The sequence below is a fragment of the Scyliorhinus torazame genome, chromosome 8, assembly GCF_047496885.1.
Source record: "Scyliorhinus torazame isolate Kashiwa2021f chromosome 8, sScyTor2.1, whole genome shotgun sequence".
Classification (NCBI taxonomy): Eukaryota; Metazoa; Chordata; class Chondrichthyes; order Carcharhiniformes; family Scyliorhinidae; genus Scyliorhinus; species Scyliorhinus torazame.
In genome coordinates this window covers 258,349,339-258,370,748 of record NC_092714.1, presented here as the reverse complement: position 1 = coordinate 258,370,748, position 21,410 = coordinate 258,349,339, and the positions used below count along the sequence as shown (strand labels likewise).

At 49.6% G+C, this 21,410-nt stretch overlaps 1 protein-coding gene across 6 annotated transcripts in view; it reads left to right on the top strand.

Annotated features, from left to right (window-relative positions):
• The window catches only part of tp53inp2 (tumor protein p53 inducible nuclear protein 2), a 70,308-nt gene extending 57,400 nt beyond the window's left edge, over positions 1–12,908 (top strand). For all 6 annotated transcript variants that reach the window (XM_072515182.1, XM_072515176.1, XM_072515179.1 and 3 more), the window contains one exon: positions 12,493–12,908. In XM_072515182.1, the coding sequence (XP_072371283.1) occupies positions 12,493–12,742 (250 nt within the window). In that variant the 3' untranslated portion in view covers positions 12,743–12,908. The remainder of the gene's footprint in view (positions 1–12,492) is intronic.
• The last annotated feature ends 8,502 nt before the right edge of the window (positions 12,909–21,410 follow it).

The following is a 21,410-nucleotide window of genomic DNA, read 5'->3' as shown; positions in this document are numbered from 1 at the left end:
AATTTGTCCTGATTAAAGAAAGGATACAAAAAAAACCTACACCATCATAAAGGTGCGGAGAAGAAGAAAAGATGGATAACTATCACGCGGCCACTTACACAGCACACCCCTCAGCTCGAGTAAAGTAAATTCAGCATAATCCCATATGACCATAGGCCGCTTTCCCCCTGTGAGGTGGGAGAGCTGACCGGTGGTGATTTAACCTGAGGGTCACCACACCTCAGACAAAGGGGCAAGGTTGAGAAGATGGGGGCTTTCATGACTAACCTCAGCCGCTACGGGAATTGAATCCGCGCTGCTGGCCTCGCTCTGTATTCACAAACCTGCTGTCCAGCCAACTGAGCTAAACCGACCCCCCCCCCCCCCCCCCCCTGATCCTTAGCTAGAAGGGGCACGCTGAATGGTGTTTTCCATTCAAGATAAATGGAGGTCCCAGAGATTCTTAAGGATAAAACATTCAGTATAGTGCTCAATTTTTGACACCTCCCAGTAAACATGATAAATAACAACATAAGATCAGGCAGGAAGCATCATAACAAAGAGAGAATTCAGCGAGCATGTTCTTCCAGATTATTGTGTTCCATGATGTTCACAAAGGCCAAGGGCACTAGCTGGATTATCGAATGTCTTTATGGAATTGGCAGATATCACCCTCAGTGTCGCAGGATAAAGCAGAGCATAATTAACTTCAGCAGCCTTGAGGTGTTTTCTAACTTCATTGAAGCCTCTATGCTTCTGTTGTGTCGTTGTTGGGATATCTTGGAAGGTAATGTGAGGTAATGCATTTTGGAAGGGCTAATGCAGGTAGGGAATATACAGTGAATGGTAGAACCCTCAAGAGTATTGAAAGTCAAAGAGATCTAGGAGTACAGGTCCACAGGTCATTGAAAGGGGCAACACAGGTGGAGAAGGTAGTCAAGAAGGCATACGGCATGCTTGCCTTCATTGGCCGGGGCATTGAGTATAAGAATTGGCAAGTCATGTTGCAGCTGTATAGAACCTTAGTTAGGCCACACTTGGAGTATAGTGTTCAATTCTGGTCGCCACACTACCAGAAGGATGTGGAGGCTTTAGAGAGGGTGCAGAAGAGATTTACCAGAATGTTGCCTGGTATGGAGGGCATAAGCTATGAGGAGCGATTGAATAAACTCGGTTTGTTCTCACTGGAACGAAGGAGGTTGAGGGGCGACCTGATAGAGGTATACAAAATTATGAGGGGCATAGACAGAGTGGATAGTCAGAGGCTTTTCCCCAGGGTAGAGGGGGGTCAATTACTAGGGGGCATAGGTTTAAGGTGAGAGGGGCAAGGTTTAGAGTAGATGTACGAGGCAAGTTTTTTACGCAGAGGGTAGTGGGTGCCTGGAACTCACTACCGGAGGAGGTAGTGAAAGCAGGGACGATAGGGGACATTTAAGGGGCATCTTGACAAATGTATGAATAGGATGGGAATAGAAGGATACGGACCCAGGAAGTGTAGAAGATTGTAGTTTAGTCGGGCAGTATGGTCGGCACGGGGCTTGGAGGGCCGAAGGGCCTGTTCCTGTCCTGTACATTTCTTTGTTCTTTGTTCTTTGTTCTTTGAAAGCGACCCTTGTCCATGGAGTCGGGTCCCACCGTGCCTCACTGCCTCCAGTCTCTCTTGGGAATGTCCCACCATGCCTTACTGCCTCCAGTCTCCTCTTGGGAATGTCCCCACCTTGCCTCACGGCCTCCAGTCTCTCTTGGGAATGTCCCACCATGCCTTACTGCCTCCAGTCTCTCCTGGGAATGTCCCACCATGCCTCACGGCCCTCCAGTCTCTCTTGGGAATGTCCCACCATGCCTCACGGCCTCCAGTCTCTCTTGGGAATGTCCCACCATGCCTCACGGCCTTCAGTCTCTCTTGAGATCCATGAAGTTAATAATTACAGGCTGGGGGGCACTGGTTGTCCCTCGACCTCAAAGACCGGAGACAATGTGTCTTTTTCCAACTTAAGCTGGCTGCGAAAGCTGGGAGTATTAAGAAAACATGGGCAGCCAGTTCTGAACATTTCTCTGGCCTGTCCTTTTCCAGATCGTCCAGGATTTCTGACATACCGCACGACTGGTTTCCTAAGGATTGCATGTGTCTCAGCTGAAGAAGCTACATTTACGACATTCCGGATTCTTTCCACCTTTTCATCGAGCCTCACCAAGGCCCAGAAATGAAACCGAGTCCCGTTTAATAGCGCGGTTATTCTTGCAGCCGCCAGAAAAACACCCGGCTCAGCGCGCTCGGCACGGGACGCTGTATCATTTCCGTTAAATCACACCCGAGTTGCGCCAGAGCCGGCGGGAAAATGCCGCTGTTCCCGTGCCTGCATCACGTGAATCCCCCCCCCCTCCACAATTCGCATCTCTTTTTTAAAAAATATTTTAATTGGAGGCATTTACAAATCTGTTCAAATCAAAGAAGATAAACAAAAAAACAATCACAGCTACAGCAAACAGCCAAATCATCCTTACAACCCCTCCCCCCCCCCCCCACTCCACCCACTGCCACCCGAGGCACCTGCCTCCCCCTCCACTGAAATTGTTTAACCGAGACACCGTTCATGTGGGCCTTGTGTACCGCTTTAATCTGGATGAGACTTAGGTCTTCCGCACAATGAGGATGTATTAACCCTCCGCAAAGCCTCACTCCATACTCCAGCCCCCACCCCCCTCCCCCCCACCCCGCCACGTAAATCCCTCTTCAAGAACAACCTCCCAGCCCGTGGGACCCTGACCCGCTCACACGGACCTCAAAGTCATCCCACTAATCTTCCTTGGTTCCGAAACACAAACAAAAACTTCGGCAACACCGTCATCTTTACCGACCAGCCAACACAGCACTTCCCACCCCCTTAAAGTCCGCTGTCATTACCTCCACCAGCCGCGCCAAATTCAACTAGTGCAGCTGGGCCTAACTCTGCGCCAATAGTATCCCAACGTAATGAAAACTCACCCCCTACCAGTCGAAGTGGCAGCCCCCCCCTCCCCCAAACTCCTCCCCCTGTCCCCGGGCATCAATTGGGAATATCTTACTTTTCCCCATGTTGCGCTTATACCCCTAAAAGAGACCAAACTCCCACCCCCCCCCCCCCCCCCCCACCCCCCCCCCCCCCACCCCCCCCCCCCCCCCTCAAATCCCCATGATCCTGTCGACCGGGTCCGAAATGTACAGCAGGGAGATCATGAGTACAAAGAAACTCGATGCTGCACCCCACACGCCCCCTCCCCTCCCCCGCCGCTCAATATCCCTTCACCCCCTCGAGACCCGAAGCGCCATTGGCAGTGGCTCAATCGCCAGGGGAAAGAGCAGCGGGGAGGAGAGCGGACATCCCTGACTCATCCTGCGGTGTAATCCAAAGTACTTTGAGCTGACCGTGTGTTAGTCAGAACACTCGCCTTGGGCGTCTTTATACAACAGCCAAACCCAGTCCACAAATCCCTGCCCAAACCGTCTCAGCACCTCGAATAAGTAGGCCCATCCACCTGATCGAAAGCTTTCTCTGCGTCCATCGCCACCACCACTTCCACTTCTCGGCCCTCTGAGGCATCATAATGACATTCAGCAACCTCCGGATATTCGTCCACAGCTGCCCTTTCACAAATCCACCTGGTCCTCGCCTATCACCCCCGGCACTCACTCCTCTATCCACGTCGCCAGTACCTTCGCCAGCAGCTCCGCATCTACATTCAACAGTGACATCGGGCAGTACGACCCACACAGCTCCGGGTCCTTGTCTTTCTTTAAAATGAGCGATATTGAAGCCTGAGACAGCTTGGGGGTGGGGGTGGGGGGTGGGGGGGTGGGGGGTGGGGGGTGGGGGTGGGGGGGGGGGGTGGGGGGGGGGGGGGGAGGAGGAGAAAGAGAGCTCTCCCCTCTCCATCAACTCATTATGTATCTCGTCTAACAGGGGCAGCAGCTCCGACCCAAATTTCTTATAGAACTCGGCTGGGAAACCATTCGGCCCCGGGGCCTTCCCCATCTGCATCGCCCCCATGCAATCAGCCCGATCGGGGCCCTCAGTCCCTGCACCTTCACCTCCGCCACCCTCGGGAACTCCAGCCCATCCAAGAACCACCTCACACCCTCATCCCCCACCGGAGGCTTCGAGCTTTACAATTTCCGGTAAAAAGCCTCAAACCCCCATTGACCTCCCCCGGCTCCATTACCACTGTACTCCCATTTCTCAACCTCCCAATTTCCCTCGCGCCGCCTGCCTCCTCAGGTGATGCACAGGCATCCTGCTGGCTTTCTCCCCATATTCATATACTGCCCCCCTGGGCCTGCACAGCTGCCCCACCGCCTTTCCCGTGGACACAAGTCCAAACTCCACCTGGAATATCTGTCTCTCCTTCAACAGCGCCTCCTCAGGCACCGTGGCGTACCTCCGGTCAACACTCCGAATGGCCTCCACCAATCCCAACCTCTCAGCCCTCTCCACTTTCTCTTTGTGGAATGAAATGAAATGAAATGAATGAAAATGTGAAAAGCCCCTAGTCGCCACATTCCGGCGCCTGTTCGGGGAGGCTGGTACGGGACTTGAACCGTGCTGCTGGCCTGCCTTGGTCTGCTTTAAAAGCCAATGATTTGCGCCCAGATTGAGAGAAACTCCCCCCTTCCCACCGCCTTCAGCGCCTCCCACAACTTGGAGCCAGAAACCTCCCCCGTCTTATTTGTTCCACATAGCTCCAGATAGCCACCCCTACCTTCTCGCAAACCTCTATCTACCAATAACCCCACATCCAACCTCCCCTGGCACCGGTGGGGACTCTCCTTTGCCACCTGCAATTCCACCCATTGCAGCGCGTAGTCCGACACCATGATCGCCAATCCAACCACTCCCGCCAAAAGCGCCTTATCCAGGACAAAGAAATAATTCCAGGAGTACACCCTGTAGATGTGCAAGAAAAACAAAAATTCCTTTCGGCTTCTCAAACCACCCGTGCGTTCGATAAACCCCAACAACTCCTTTGCCATGGCCGACACCCTCAGGGTCCTGGGACACAACCGGTCCAGCCTAGGGTCCAGCACCGTATTAATATCCTTTCTCCGCCCCCCCCCCCCCCCAAATAATCAACCGGTGCATGTCCAGGTCTGGGATATTTGCCAAAAGGTGAATCAAAAACTCTACATCAACCCAATTTGGGGATACACATTCACCTACATCACGGACCTCCAACCTCCCACTTACCATCTCAAGTTTACCCCAGGGCCGGTCACTATACACCCCTCTTATTGATCTACAAAGTCCTTACTTCTCTCATCTTCTTATCCAACTCCAAATGGAATACCTGCCCCAACTAGCCCTTCCTCAGCCTCGTCTGGTCCCCCACCTTCATATGCATCTCCTGAAGAAACACCGCTTCCGCCTTCAAACTCGTCAAATGCGCGAAAATGCGAGACCTCTTAATCGGCCCATTCAACCTCCGTACGTTCCACGTAACCAACTGGGTGGGGGGAAATCCCCCCCCCCCCCCCCCAGAATAGCCATAATCCGCCTTTACCCAGCTCCTCCAGATCCACTCCTCATGCACCCTCGGGACCTCTCCACGATGTCCGCTGCCACCCCCCTTAACCAACGACGCCCACATCAGCATCCACCCATAAACAAAGAAACAGAAAACCAACCCGCCCCACCCCCCACTCCCTCCAGAGATTGACCCCCCACTTCACTCCCATTAACTAGCCTTCCTGCTAGCATGGTGGCCTCCACTCAAGGCAACCGGCTTCCCCCCCTCTCCCTACCACCCCTCACCCTCAATTCCCCCAAAACAGTTGAACACATTTAGCCAATCCACACCCACACATAGTATGCCTGGCATACACAACCATATTCCCCCATATTGACATCTCCAAAATTCAGTGTCCCCATAAGTCCCCCAGTCCATCGTGTCTCATAGATTTACTCACCCCCTCTGGCGTTTAATAGAATCCCTGATTCTGATGCATTACCACAGATGAGCAAGATACAACACCACAAACTTCACTCCTTTTTTGTAGAGGGGCCACTTTGACTCAATTGAACCCAGCCAATTCCGCACCCAGGTCCTGGTATATACGCAGCACGTTTCCTTCCCAGATACATACGTGTCTCCTTCGCCCACCGCAGAATCTTTTCTTTAGCCAGAAAACGATGCAACCGCACCATCATCGCCCTCGGAAGCGCCCTCGCCTTCGGCCTCCTCCTCTACACCCTGTGCTCTCCATCCACTTCGGGAGGACGGTCAAAGACCCCCCTCCCCCACCAACATCTCGAACATATTCACCACATACTTTGTGGCCTGCGTTCCCTCAATCCCCTCAGGCACCCCACAATCCGGAGATTCTGCTCCCTGGAGCGTTTCTCCGGGTCCTCCACCTTCTCCCTCAGCCGCTTCTGGCCGGCTGCCACGAGCGCCAACTCCACCTCCAACGAGGCCAACCGGTCCTCATGATCCGCCACCGATTCCTTCACCTTCTGGAGCGCCAAGCCCTGGGCCTCCAGCCTTTGCTCCACTCTCTCAATAGCCGCCCTGATGGGCTCTGCCACCTTAGCCAGGCCCGCTTGCCCCTGCTGCTGGAACTTGGGTGTTCAGAAATTCCACCAGTTGCTCGGTAGACCACTGGGCCGGAGACGACGCCCAGAGCCCTCCGCCATCTTTACCTCTTACGCACTTTCAAATGTCCTCCCGGCCGGACTGCTGCCCCTTGATCGTTGCACTGCTCGCTCAATAAGCCATAATTCGGCCCCACTGGAGGAGAATTCCTGTCACTCACTGGTCATGCACTTTGCACCAGCAAACACCCCTCTTTATCGGATGAAAAGGACCAAACCATTCCACTAAATCCATGGCTGTCATCGGAGGTCCCTCAGCACGGTAGCACGGTGGCTAGCACTGTGGCTTCACAGCGCCAGGGTCCCAGGTTCGATTCCCCGCTGGGTCACTCTCTGTGCGGAGTCTGCACGTTCTCCCCATGTGTGCGTGGGTTTCCTCCGGGTGCTCCGGTTTCCTCCCACAGTGCAAAGACGCGCAGGTTCGGTGGATTGGCCATGATAAATTGCCGTTAGTGTCCAAAAAAGGTTAGGAGTTATTGGGTTACGGGGATAGGGTGGAAGTGAGGGCTTAAGTGTGTTAGTGCAGACTCGATGGTTCGACCTGACCTCCTTCTGCACTGTATGTTCTATGTTCTAATTCACATGTCTAATTATCATACAACTGATATACAAATGTCACAACTCTTATCTTCCTTTCCCTCATCAGTAATGATTTTTCTACAGTCTCTCATTGTGATGAACGGTTACTGCCTTATCATCATGTAAGGTGATGTCCCCTTTAAGACCGGGCTGGGAACCCTGGGGACTCCGCCTCTGGCTCCGCCCATCTGGGAGCCATACATAAAGGGCTGCCTCATGGTCTGTAACAGTCAGCTCTCGTCTCTAGCTCTAGCATAGTTATTAGTCTAATAAAGCCTTCTTTACAGTTTAATCTCTAAGCGTCATTATTGAGGGTACCTCAATTTATTAGACTAAACTAGATTCAGGGTGGACGCAGGCCTAAAACCAGAGAAGCTCAATCTGGAAGCACGGACACTGGAGGCGAAGGAAATTTTTAAATACTGGCTGCGGTGCTTCGAGGCCTACCTGGACTCCGCAGAGACTCCCATCCTGGGGCCACGCAAGCTGCATCTACTCCACGCCCGGGTGAGTCACAGAATCTCCGCCACATTCGAAAAGGCGACGAGTTATGAGGAAGCGATCGAGTTGCTCCGCAAGCGGTTTGTCAAACCCATCAATGAGGTGCACGCCCGGCATCTGCTCTCTACTTGCCGGCAGCGCTCGGGGGAATCGCTCGACGAGTTTGTTGAAAAACTCACCGCGCTTGCCAGGGACCGTGACCACCAGGATGTGACAGGGGAAGTCCATATGAACCTGCACATCAGGGACGCTTTCGTGTCCGGCATCCGCTCGACCTACATCCGGCAGCGGCTGCTCGAAAACGGGGCAAACGACCTCCAGGAGATGCTAATGCTCGCCTCCTCGCTGGCGGTGGCCCGACATAACTTGGGTATGTACCCTGCGGACTCTGCCAGCTCCCCCCCCGGACTTCCTCAGACTCAACTATATTACAGGCCTGCGCCACGCGGCGACCCGCTCACCATGGGGGCACCATGCTACTTTTGCAGGCAGGGCCAGCACCCACGACCACGCTGCCCAGCCCGCTCCGCGATCTGCAGCGACTCAAGAAAGGGCATTTTGCGAGGGTCTGCCTGGCCAGACCCAGGGGCAAGAAAAACAAAGAACAGCCGGCCCGAAAGTCAGGCTCTCGGGCCCGCAGGCCTCGCAATGCTGCTGCGCACCGACCCGACACGCCCTCTTCTGACGCGTCATCAGCCTCGTGCGACTCATGGGAGCGGCCATCTTGTCGGCGGCCATCTTCTCGACCCGACACGCGCAGCCGACGGCGGCGGCCATTTTACGAGTCCGACTCGGCTGAGGACTCCGACTACCCGCGACTGGGTGTGATCACCCTCGATCAAATTCGGCCAAAACACCTGCAGAACTCCATGATGCAGATCCAGGTCAACGGGCACGATACTGCATGCCTCTTCGACTCCGGGAACACGGAGAGCTTTATCCACCCTGAAACAGTAAGGTGCTGCTCCCTACGCACCCATCCCACATCCCAAACCATAGCCCTCGCTATTCGCGAACCTCACTCCTGACTGTAAGCCCGTCGCCACCAGGAGCCGGTGGTACAGTGCCCAAGATATGGCTTTTATCAAGTCAGAGGTCCAGCGTTTACTGGGAGAGGGGGTCATCGAGGCTAGCAACAGCCCTTGGAGAGCGCAAGTGGTGGTAGTCCGGTCCGGGGAGAAGAAACGGATGGTCGTGGATTATAGCCAGACCATAAACCGATTCACGCAGCTTGATGCGTACCCCCCTTCCTCGCATCGCGGAAATGGTAAATCGGATCGCCCAATACCGAGTCTTTTCCACGGTCGACCTCAAATCCGCCTACCACCAGCTCCCCACCCGACCAAAACACCGCTCCTATACTGCCTTTGAAGAAGCCGGCCGGCTCTTCCACTTCCTCAGGGTCCCCTTTGGTGTCTCAAATGGGGTCTCCGCCTTTCAAAGGGCGATGGACCAAATGGTGGACCAGTACGGTTTGCGGGCTACATACCCGTACTTGGACAATGTCACCATCTGCGGCCATGATCAGCAGGACCATGACGCTAACCTCAAAACGTTCCTCCAGACCGCCCGAGCCCTTAACCTGACCTATAACGAGGGCAAATGCGTTTTCCACACCACCCGGCTGGCCATCCTCGGCTATGTTGTGGAAGACGGGGTCCTAGGTCCCGACCCCGACCGCATGCGCCCCCTTAAGGAACTCCCTCTCCCCCGCAGCCTCAAGGCCCTCAAACGGTGCTTGGGGCTTTTCTCCTATTACGCCCAGTGGGTCCCCAAGTATGCGGACAAAGCCCGCCCACTCCTAAAGACCACCACTTTTCCCCTCTCGACTGAGGCTCAATTGGCCTTCAACTGCATCAAGGCCGACATCATCAAGGCCGCCATGCACGCGGTGGACGAAACCATCCCTTTCCAGGTAGAGAGCGATGCATCAGACATCGCCCTGACTGCTACCCTCAATCAAGGAGGCAGACCAGTAGCGTTCTTCTCCCGAACCCTCACCGCCTCCGAGATTCGACACTTTGCAGTCGAAAAGGAGGCACAAGCCATTGTGGAGGCTGTACGGTGCTGGAGACACTACCTAGCCAGTAGGAGGTTTACCCTCGTCACCGACCAACGGTCGGTCGCCTATATGTTCGATAACACGCAACGGGGCCAAATAAAAAACGATAAAATTTTGAGGTGGAGGATCGAACTCTCCACCTACTCGTACGATATCAAGTATCGTCCAGGGGAGCTCAACGAGCCCCCAGATGCCCTGTCCTGCAGCACATGCGCCAACGCGCAGGAGGACCGCCTGCAAGCCATCCACAATGACCTCTGCCACACGGGGGTTGCCCGGCTCGTCCATTTCATCAAGTCCCGCAACCTACCTTACTCAACCAAGGAGGTCAAGGCCATGGTCAGGGCCTGCCAAGTCTGTGCGGAGTGCAAACCACACTTCTACCGGCCAGACAAGGTTCGGCTCGTGAAGGCCTCGGGCCCCTTTGAGCGACTGAGCGTGGACTTCAAGGGGCCCCTCCCATCCACCAACCGTTATGCCTATTTCCTCACCATGATCGATGAGTTCTCCCGTTTCCCATTCGCCATTCCCTGCCCCGACATGACCTCAGCCACGGTGATTAAGGCACTGCACAGCATCTTCACCCTGTTCGGTTTCCCCGCTTATATCCACAGTGACCGGGGTACATCGTTCATGAACGATGAACTGCGTCAGTATGTGCTCAGCAAAGGCATCGCCTCGAGCAGAATGACCAGTTATAACCCGCGGGGAAACGGGCAGGTGGAGAGGGAGAACGCAACAGTGTGGAAGGCTGTCCTTCTGGCCCTGCGGTCGAGAAATCTCCCAACCACCCGCTGGCAAGAGGTCCTACCCGATGCCCTACACTCCATTAGGTCACTCCTCTGCACGGCCACAAATGAGACCCCTCACAACCGATTGTTTCTCTTCCCCAGGTAGTCTACCTCCGGGGTCTTGCTTCCACCTTGGCTGACGGCTCCGGGACCTGTTCTTCTCCGGAGGCACGCGAGGAGCCATAAAACGGACCCCCTAGTTGAAAAGGTCCGACTGCTCCACGCCAACCCGTTACGCCTACGTGGAGTACTCCGACGGCAGGCAAGATACGGTTTCCCTCCGGGATCTGGCACCCGCTGGATCCTCCACCACAGACGCCCCTTCCCGCGCCGCTCCCCTGTAGGACCTGTCGCCCCCTCCAACACACCCCCTTCTGGCACTACCACCCGTTGGTGAGCCCCTACCATGTGCCCCCCCTTGCGCCACCCCCCTTTACACACCCGGCCGGTGCCGGCTCCGCTACCCCCGGCCCTGCCTAGTTCCCCTGCCCCAACCCGGACTGAAGCTCCGACCGCTGTGCTCCCGGATGTGCCCTCAACCGGGACGTCCGTGCCCGCCGCACCACCGCCCGAATTGAGGAGATCGAGGAGGACGATCCGGCCACCGAGACGGATGGACCTATGATGGCACTTCACCCCCGGCGGACTCCTTTTTAAACAGGGGGTGAATGTGATGAACGGTTACTGCCTTATCATCATGTAAGGTGATGTCCCCTTTAAGACTGGGCTTGAAACCCGGGGGGCTCCGCCCATCTGGGAGCCATACATAAAGGGCTGCCTCATGTTCTGTAACAGTCAGCTCTCGTCTCTAGCTCTAGCATAGTTATTAGTCTAATAAAGCCTTCTTTACAGTTTAATCTCTAAGCGTCATTATTGAGGGTACCTCACTCATTTTAAAAATGAATTTGACAGATTAGTGCTAGATGTGCAGTTTTTCCAAGTCCAATAAAAACAATGGCTGGGAGCCCATTGTAACTTCACAGGAAGAGCAACTAGAAGCCAGTTTGGAGCATGGAACAAACCTAAGAAAACTCCCAGCCTTTCTGATGTGTAGCAGCTGTGGTGATATGCATCGCTGTAAATACACAAGGGGTTAATGTAAATACACTACAACTAAGTAAACACTAGAGGGAGCACCGGAGATGGCATGACATGCAGACATACAGCTAATGAACACATAGAATAGGACACGACCAATGGGCAGTCAAGACACCCAGAGGTGACACTACCACAAGGGGGCAACCCATATATAAGGACAGGGCACACATGCTCTGTCTCTTTCCACAGGTGACACTCAAAGAGAAGGACAGGGGCAGATCAGAAGCATCACACCCACCACGTGGCTTAGAGCAGACTGGTTAGTTAGACTGTGTTGCTATAGCAAGATTAGCAGGAGAGTTGAACTCCTAGAGAACTGTGCTGATGGTTCAATAAATCCCATTGAACTTACTTCAAAGTCTGGAGTATCTTTTGGTCAAAAGCTGCATCGAGTTGCAGCCTGTGTTATCCCAGAGTACATAACACATCAGCAGTGAGCTACATGATGAAAGATTTGGCAGAAGGGGTAATTTAGATTCACAAAGAGGTTACAAGGGAGAAGGGTTTACACTTCTCAAAACTTCATGCCTCCTTCCCCGCTGAAACGGTAAGAATTCTTTGATAAGGTGATGAGATTATATGGTGACAGATAGATTGTATCGGCTGAAGATTTTCGAGGGGAGGTGGACAAATTTTATTTTGAAAGTGAAGCAGAATTCGTAAATTCTTGAGGGGAAAGTTTGGAAAAGGGTGAAATGTTTCAGGTTTGGGGGTGGCGGGGGGGCAATAAGAAAGAATAATAATCTTTATAAAATCAAAATAGCAACGTTGATGCTTTTGAACTGTAATATACTATGTTGCCAGCCGGCGAATGTATTTTGGGGGAAGACAAAAAATGATCTTTTATCGTCCGCAGAAATGGAAGTCGGAGCAGAATGGAAAGGTGGGCTGCTCCGGCCCCTGCAGCTGTCGGCGGGAGAGCCACCGTCTTGGAGAAGGCGAGTCAGGTCCGCCGGATCCAGCGGGCCAAACAACGGGTCGAAAAGCGCCAGCTGAGCCGTAACCACATTCAACGGCAGAACCTGGCCAGGGAGTGCCGCTTCCATCGGGCCAAGCACCACGGCAGCTTCGTGTACCAGCCATGCCGGCGCCAGTACAACTACTAAACCACTTCAGGAAAACAGCGAAGTTAGGAGGGGGGGGGGGGTCAGTTAAATGGCATTAACGATGAGTTTGGACAACTGCGCATCTCGCCGCTCGGGCTTTGACTTACGGCCGGCCTTCTGGCTCTAAGCATAGCTTTCTGAAATAAAAGTCGTTCCGTGCTCCCGACTCGGATACATCCTTTGGGACCTTTTTTTTCTCTCTCCTTTCCTGTGTCTTCATGCTGGGGTCACTTTTTTTTTTAAGGAATGTTTAAATGAATTAGATCCATTTGCTTCCCTTCCCGTTGAAGCCTCAGTTACATATGTGTGGGCGGTGCAGTGCTTACTTTGGTAATTTAATGCATCCAGAAAAATCGTGCCAGCAGGGGAGGGGGTAAGTAAAGGCAGTGGTGAACCCGCAATCAAGTTAACTTATTGCAGCTTGCAACAGTCAGCAACGTGGATGTGATGAACTTTGCAAGGTTTGTTTGCACGCCACAACCTAGCTAAAACCAAGTGGGCCAGTCTCTTGCATTTTAAACCAATGTCACCAGTGATATAAACCAGTGGGCAGCATGGTAGCACAGTGGTTAGCACTGTGGCTTCACAGCGCCAGGGTCCCAGGTTCGATTCCCGCTGGGTCACTGTGCAGAGTCTGCACATTCTCCCCATGTCTGCGTGGGTTTCCTCCGGGTGCTCCAGTTTCCTCCCAGTCCAAAGATGTGCAGGTTAGGTGGATTTGCTATGCTAAATTGCCCTTAGTCTCCAAAAAGGTTAAGAATGGTTATTGGGATAGGGTGGAAGTGAGGACTTAGGTGGGTAGGTGCAGACTTGATGGGCCAAATGGCCTCCTTCTGCACTCGTCACAAACGTCACAGGGAATGTGGATTATGCTGCTGTATCCCCATCAAGCATTTTATCAGTTTGTGTAGAATTGTTTGATCAGGTCACAGGGTACTTGGGAGCAGTATCAGCTTTTGGTTTGCAGACCCGCTGAATTCCATAAGACCAGAAGACCTAGGAGCAGAATTAGGCCATTCAGCCCATCGCGGCTGCTCTGCCATTCAATCATGGCTGATGTTTCTCATCCCCATTCTCCAGCCTTCTCCCCATAACCTCTCATCCCCTGATTAATCAAGAACCTATCTATGTCTGTCTTAAAGACACTCCGTGATTTGGCCTCCACAACTTTCTGCGGCAGAGTTCCACAGATTCACCACCTTCAGGCTGAAGAAATTCCTCATCTCTGTTTTAAAGGGTCGTCCCTTCAGTCTGAGGCTGTGCCTTTTGAGTTCTAGTGTCTCCTAGTGGTGGAAACACGTTCACTGTGTCCTCCAAGCTGCAAATGTCCCAATGACAAAATGCCGGTACGGTTTACTTTTCATCTGCTCTTTACTGTCCTCACTGGCCAAACCCTTACCCCCCCTTCACTGTTGAAATGTTCGCCCTGATCGTCAACTCCTCCTGTCGGTCTCGTTGCCAATTCCACTGACCTTGCTCTTGGTATTGTTGCCATCAGTAACGGCGAGTCAAATCTGGTGGATGGAAATCTTTCTTGGCTTCAGTTAGAGTTGGGTACCGGCTCAAACGTGTTGATCTTGGGGGGGGCGGGGGGGGGGGTCCGGGTGACCTGAAAATAAGGCGGTGACTTTTTTTCAGAGGTGCAGTTTTTATTTTCTGCTGAAGGGGTTTAATTTTGAAGGAGGTGGGATGCCAGATAAGAGATAGAGAGATATTAGGAGTGCCAATACAATTTGTGGAAGTGTATCTGATGCTTCCCTTCCAGCTTACTGCTCTATCCCGCTGATTAGAATAAAGGGTTGCAGTGTGGTGTCAGAAACTTCTGGTTGGTTTAAAGTTACACAAGCAAATATATCAGGAGGGCAATTTACCCCTGCTTTAAAAAATAGAGTTCCTCTTTAAACCGTATTTGAGTTTATTTGATCCATAAATTTATTTCCATATTTACGATTCTGTAAATTTAAAATTGTGAATTTGTATTCCTCCTGTTAGAAAATGCAGCCAAAAATAGATATTGGTTCCTTTTCTCGTTTTTTTAAATTAAACTTTTTTTAAAAAACCTCTAAGCCAACGGATTTCCAATGTCAGGGTTGGGGCCGTGCAGTGATTTTATTACTGGACCAGTAATCCCAAGAGGGAGAGAGTTCGAACCCCGACATGTCAGTTCAAGATTTTGAATTCACCTTTTAGAAATAAAATTTGGAAATGAAAAATAAAAAAACTGGGTGCCAGCAAAAATGACCTTGAAGCCGTACGATTATTGTTTTTAAACCCCAAACAGGTTCACCGATGTTCCCTTTTTGGGAAGGAAATCTGCCAACCTTACTCAGTCTGACTCATGTCGGGTACGATCAAAGATTTCAAATGGCAATTTAAGAGGCACTTATTGGAAATGAACTTGCAGGGCTACAGGGATGGAGTGGGGGAAGTAAGACTGACTGGATGGCTCTGCAGAGAGCTGGTATGGACGAGATGGACTGAATGACTTCCTTCTGTGCTGTTATGACTCCAGTTTCACACTGAGACTCTGTACTGTCATCCGCAGTGGGCTGAAAGTGGAATTCCAATTCAAATCCTCTGATACTTCAAGGTGGTCCACCCTCAGCTTCGAAAGCCGAGAAGGATTGGACACTAAATGCAGCCTTGCCACTAACGCCCAAATTCTAAGAATTTATATTTTTTAAGCATTTATACTGGAAAGCGAACAAAACAGCAGAAGGTTCACAGTAGGACTAGTTCGGTTCACTGACTTACTACTTCTCCGGTATGAAAACCCCAAGGCGTCCCCTCAATGAAAGTTACTTAAACTTTGCACAAAAAAAAAAGTTAAATGTGAAATGAGCCAAAAATGCTGCAGGGAGGTTGGCATCTTTTGCACGGTGATATTTTGCCCCTTGGGAGTGTTGATCAAACTGCCATGCGATACCAACAATCTAATGAGCAGCATTTCTCACCCCCTGACCAGCCCTTGGCATTTCCGTGTGGAAATTAAGGGAACGGTTTATGGCACTAATTATGTGAGCTGTGCTTGTGAGATGCTTTGATAAATATACACACCACACTGTACCTGCACCAGTGTAGCTGGGGCTTTCGACAACAATTTATATCTACCTACTAACTTATACTTAATGCCTTGCTACAAAAGAAGGTCCTGACACTACAGTCTGATTAACCCAAGTGTGGTGCTGAACTGAAATATACAACTTTATTTTATAACTGAAAATATGTAAGTTTGTGGACAGTATTATAATGTTTAATAGAACAAAAGAACATTTAGAAGTTATATGCTGTGCTGTTGAGACCAGTGTTCTGAAGTAGAATTGCTTGTCAGTGACTGGGATGAGAGTGTTCTGCTGATGTGTATGTTTTGTTTGATTTATTTAAGGATATGTGTGATATGTGAGCCACAGTTTTCCTTTCTAAACTAGACAGCGCAGACTCTCTCAGGGACAATATGACACAATGCAGTGCGTGTTTTTTTAAAATTCGAAGACAAGCAATGAGATTCTATATTGAATAGAAGCTTCCGAGGTGGCTAATTTCAGGGTGGCTAATAAAAGGATAATAACTTTTTTTTTTTTAAAACTGCTCTCGGGATGAACATTGCTTGTGTTCAAGTAAAGCAATTTCATCTAATACAACATTTTAATTCTCCATCCGTGATATTTTGAGAATCCAGGCTTAAGATAGATGAATGAACAGTTTTCCAGTCTGTCCTATCGAAGTGTAACAACTCCTTTTGTACTTGAACATTTTAATCAGACAAGCCTCTATGCTTTGTTTTACATTGATGTGCTTTCTTTATTTAATGCAGTGTCCTGTCTAATTTGCAAAATGCTTTCACGTGTCCAGCAACTGTTTCATCTACTTGAGAGGGAATCAACCTTTTCACGAATGCATGATCTTTATTGGAATTGAATCAGATCCCCAAATTACTCCTCAATAAGGAGTCCATATCTTGATTGAGTCAAGGCTGACATACAGCGTTCCGTCCTCTGCCTATCACTTTCAAAGATATTCTTCAGCACGGGCTTTCAAAGCAATATTTTACTGGGGAAGTTAAACTAACATTCAAATGGCACTCCCTATTGTTTCTCCCGTCTGTATCTGCTCTCTTCCCCCAAGTGTGGGGTTGAAATGCAATCTATTAATTCAAGTAGTTGGACTATTTTTAAAATAGTTAAAACAAAAAAAAAAAAAACAATTTCAGAAGCAGACTAATTTCAATCAGAGAATGTTACAATATTGAAATGGGACATTTTAATCCATCACATCTTTGCTAGTGTTATCTCCAGATGGGCTACCTAGTTTAATCCCATGCACTTCTTTGCTTTACATATCCTCTTTACACATGTCCTTCCCCTTCCCCGTATTGAGGTTTCACATCTAAAGTATTAGATTATATAAAGTTGCAATTCTGTTCCTTAAGTGCTACCTGCTGGACATTCAACACTATTGCCAGGTTCCAATAAAAGCATTTTAGGGTGAAACATGGTATTAAAGGGGTGGTGTCTTTTTAAATTTTGCAGTTGTATTATAGATCATTCTGCATATTCTACCGTGCAGCTACAGTGACAGGCCACATTTCTTTTTCTAATAACACGAGGTTCCTTGTTCTAATTACAAAACAGTGTATAGTGGTAGAGAGTGTGTATGTGTGTTACCAGATATAAAATATATTTAAAAAGTTATACTGCTTGTAATTCATCAGTAACTTACCTCTCATTATGTATTAAATTGACTGTGTATGTGCCTTCCACTTGGGGGTGGTGTGATGGGTTTTTAAATTGTGTACACGTATATAATATATTTAAAAAAAAAGGAATGCAGACTTGAGTGTCAACAGTAAAGTCCTATGCAAAAAAAAAAAGGCAGCTTGTTTTTTTTCTTTTGGTCTTTCAAAACTGTTTTCAATGATTGGAAGTGTGAAATGTATAACTGGATTATGGGTGGAAATAATGCTTAAATTAATTCTGTCATAGCCAATTGATGATGACTGTGGGATTGTCATTATTTTCATAAAATTCACTTTTTCCAAATGTGCTGTCCGAGTCTTTCACTACACCGTTAAATATATTGCACAATTCTGGTTCTGCTGATTTTTATTTTGGGGAAGGGGATGGAGGGGTGAGGGAGGGGAGGGGGGAGAGAGAGGAGGAATGTACGTGAATGCTATTTTTAAAAAAAAAATCGCTTGAATAATTTATAATTGAAGGGGCAATTTAGCGTGGCCAATCCACCTACCCTGCACATCTTTGGGTTGTGGTGGTGAGACCCACGCAGACACGGGGAGAATGTGCAAACTTCACACGGACAGTGACCCAGGGCTGGGATTCGAACCTGGGTCCTCAGCGCCGTAGGCAGCAGTGCTAACCACTGCACCACCGTGCTGCCTAAAATCACTTGAGTAACAGAATTTGACTTTAGTTATCTGAAAAGCCACTATCATCTTGAATGTTAATAGCCAAGTTTCACAAGTGAGAGGTGCAGAGAATCCACAATCGACACACTTGAGTCACATTATACCCACTGGTTTTCTGGCTGCAGTCACATTGTTCCCCTTCCATGTCTTCCCCATGCATCTCAAGAGGCCATTCTGTTTTTTCATGCCCATGCTGGATGTTGCCCAGTACACAGGTTAAAATTGCAACAGCTAGTTCAGGATGTGTGACAGCCCTTTTCTTCCAGGTTTGTAATGGGGATCAATTTTGTTTTGAGGGTTCAAGGCAAAGCATCGAACTGAGACAAACTGAGCTTTCAAGGTCACGTTTACTTTAAAACAAAGTTAAGATTGGTACCCAGTTGGGGCTGGTTTAGCACACTGGGCTAAATCGCTGGCTTTTAAAGCAGACCAAGGCAGGCTAGCAGCACTGTTCAATTCCTGTACCAGCCTCCCCGAGCAGGTGCCGGAATGTGGCGACTAGGGGCTTTTCACAGTAACTTCGTTTGAAGCCTACTTGTGACAATAAGCGATTTTCATTTCATTTCATTTCAGTTGGTGGTACCCAGTTGGTGCTTTACAAAGCAAAGTGGTTTGCTATTTTTGCTTCATGACTCATGAGGCACTAAGCAGGTTCTCTGCACCAAGCCAATCATTCACTCAAATCCCCCAGCACTGCAAGTTTACTTCCCTCAATAGCCTGATTTCATAGAATCCCTCCAGTGCAGAAGGCCATTCAGCCCATCAAGTCTGTACGGACCATTAAAGAGCACCCTATCCCTGCAACCCCACTCAACATCTGGACACGGGGGATGCAATTTAGCATGGCCAATCCACCTAACCTGTATATGCTTGGACCGTGGGAGGAAACCGGAGCACCCGGTGGAAACCCACGCAGACACGGGACAAATGTGCAAACTCCACACAGTCGCCCAAGGTCTGAATCAAACCTGGGTCCCTGGCGCTGTGAGGCAGCAGTACTGACCCCTGTGCCACCGATTTTTTCCTTTTGAAATCATTGATCATCTATTCCACCATCCTCCTAGGCAAGTTCTTAGTCGTCACAGCTCACTCGGGAAGGGGGGGGGGGGGGAGCTACAACATCCTGGGTCTTTGCTTAAACCTCTCCTGACTGCTTATAGTTGACAACCTGCCCCAAACCGCCAATGTGGTGTTCAGACATTCATGGAGTCACAATTTGATCTCTATACTGTGAGCACATTTTCCTCCCATTCCTTTACCTAATTCAACCTCATCCGTTTCTTGTCTGGCAACAGACTCCATCTGAGCTGCTGCTCTTGCTTTTAAACCCCCTCCTCCCCACCTTTGTTCCACAGCCTCTGTACTGGCATAATGGGAAAATGGTCTCTTCTGTGATTTATCTACAATATTGCTCATCTTGACTCCTACCTCCTGCTTACCATGACAGCATTCCCCAAACCCACTACCACTCATCTTTCCACCCTGAATTCCACAGGGAAGGAGAGTTACTGCCCTTGACATAAAAGACAGCCTTAGAGAGTGGCATTAAGTAACCCTAGTCAATGGGAATCAGGAGAAAACTCTGCATTAGTTGGAGTCATATCGAGCACCAACGAAGATGGTGGTGGTTGGTGGACGCCAATCATCTCAAGCTCTGGACTATATTTGGAGGAGTTTCCAGGACAGGGTCCTCGGTCCATCTTAAGCTACTTCAGCAGTGACCTTCCCTCCATCATAAAGTCAGATATGGGGATAGTTTTGCAGGAGATGGACAGTTTTCAGTTGCATTCAACTCTTCAGATAAATGAAGCAGTCTATGCTCATCTGTAGCAAGACCTGAGAAACTGGGTTGATAACTGGCAAATAACATTTTGGACCGCAAAAGTCTCAGGAAATGACCAGCCCCAATGAGAGAATATGACCAATAACAGGTTAGGAAACACAGGTTTCAAGTGTTCATGTAGGCCATTTCCTCTTACTCAAAACAAAAAGGCTTCACAAACCCACTGTATAACGACTCTAAAGGAGGCAGAGCAACCATTAAAGAAGCCACTCTCTCCCTTAAGTCTGGCTGCCACGGAGCTTATTTGCAGCATTGTGCCAAAAGGAGAAAATTATTTTGCAAATGAAAATGAAATCACATCCAACCACAACCTACATTTCCAACCAGCCCCACCCTGGACCCTCTTTTCACCCTTTCCCACTTCAATCAGTAGGTTTCCTAGCAGCTAGTTCAAGCTAGCTAACTGAATAGCAACCAACGCCAGTCTCATCTGGTTTAGCCACTTCAGTCAAGGCTGTTGTCGAGCCAATGAGAAGTGCAGCGACACCTGCTGGCCATGGGGGAAACAGTAGTGCTAAACATTTGGGGAGAGTTGTGTCAGAGCATGCTCAATCCACACACCAATTCTCTGCTGGAGGAGAATTATACAGGCGCCACTAAATACTACGCCAACCGGGAGATCACAAGTTAAGAAATTGTATTCTAGTACACCTGACATTCACAAGGTCAAGTAGAAGCAGGCCGTCGAAAAGGAAAACAGCTATCGCCAGAGGTGTGAATTCTTTATAATTTGTATTTCTACATTTAATTTTATTCCGATACACAAATGGGTTGAACTGTACACAGCTAAGAAAACCTTTAGTATCGTACTGGCTTGAGGGGAGCCTAAATTATATTATGTGTTGTATTACCTAACAGCCACGAGTTCAATCGCCACCTAAAATAATGCTTCCTGGTGCTTAGCATTCTACATCATGGGTACTGATCGACGGCAGACTCTACAGGGGTGATTAATCGTGCTCATTCTTCCCACACTCTCAAAACTAATTGCCGCATAGCTACTACAATCGAACTGTCTGTCACAAAAGCATACAGAATCTGTCTCTGGATTGGTTCTTGAATTCCACTTCACAGTCAAGATGAGCTCTTCCTCAAACGAAGAACAGAATTTGCTGGAAATAGTCAGGCAACATTTGCAGAGGGGGGGGGGGGGGAGAGAAACAGTTTACACGTCACACCAGTAACAGCTTTGTCACTCCTGAATGAGTCAATTCCAGCATTTTCTGATTTTGTTTCAGATTTTCAGCATCCACGGTATTTTGCACCTCCTCCTCCTCCCCCAGAATAGATACAAATGAACTTCCCAGAGTGAAGAGCAAGGGAAATGAAGTGCATGAGCATGTAATTTAAGCGAAACAACTATATGGACTAACTGGAAAGGGATACTGCTTTGGACTCAACTA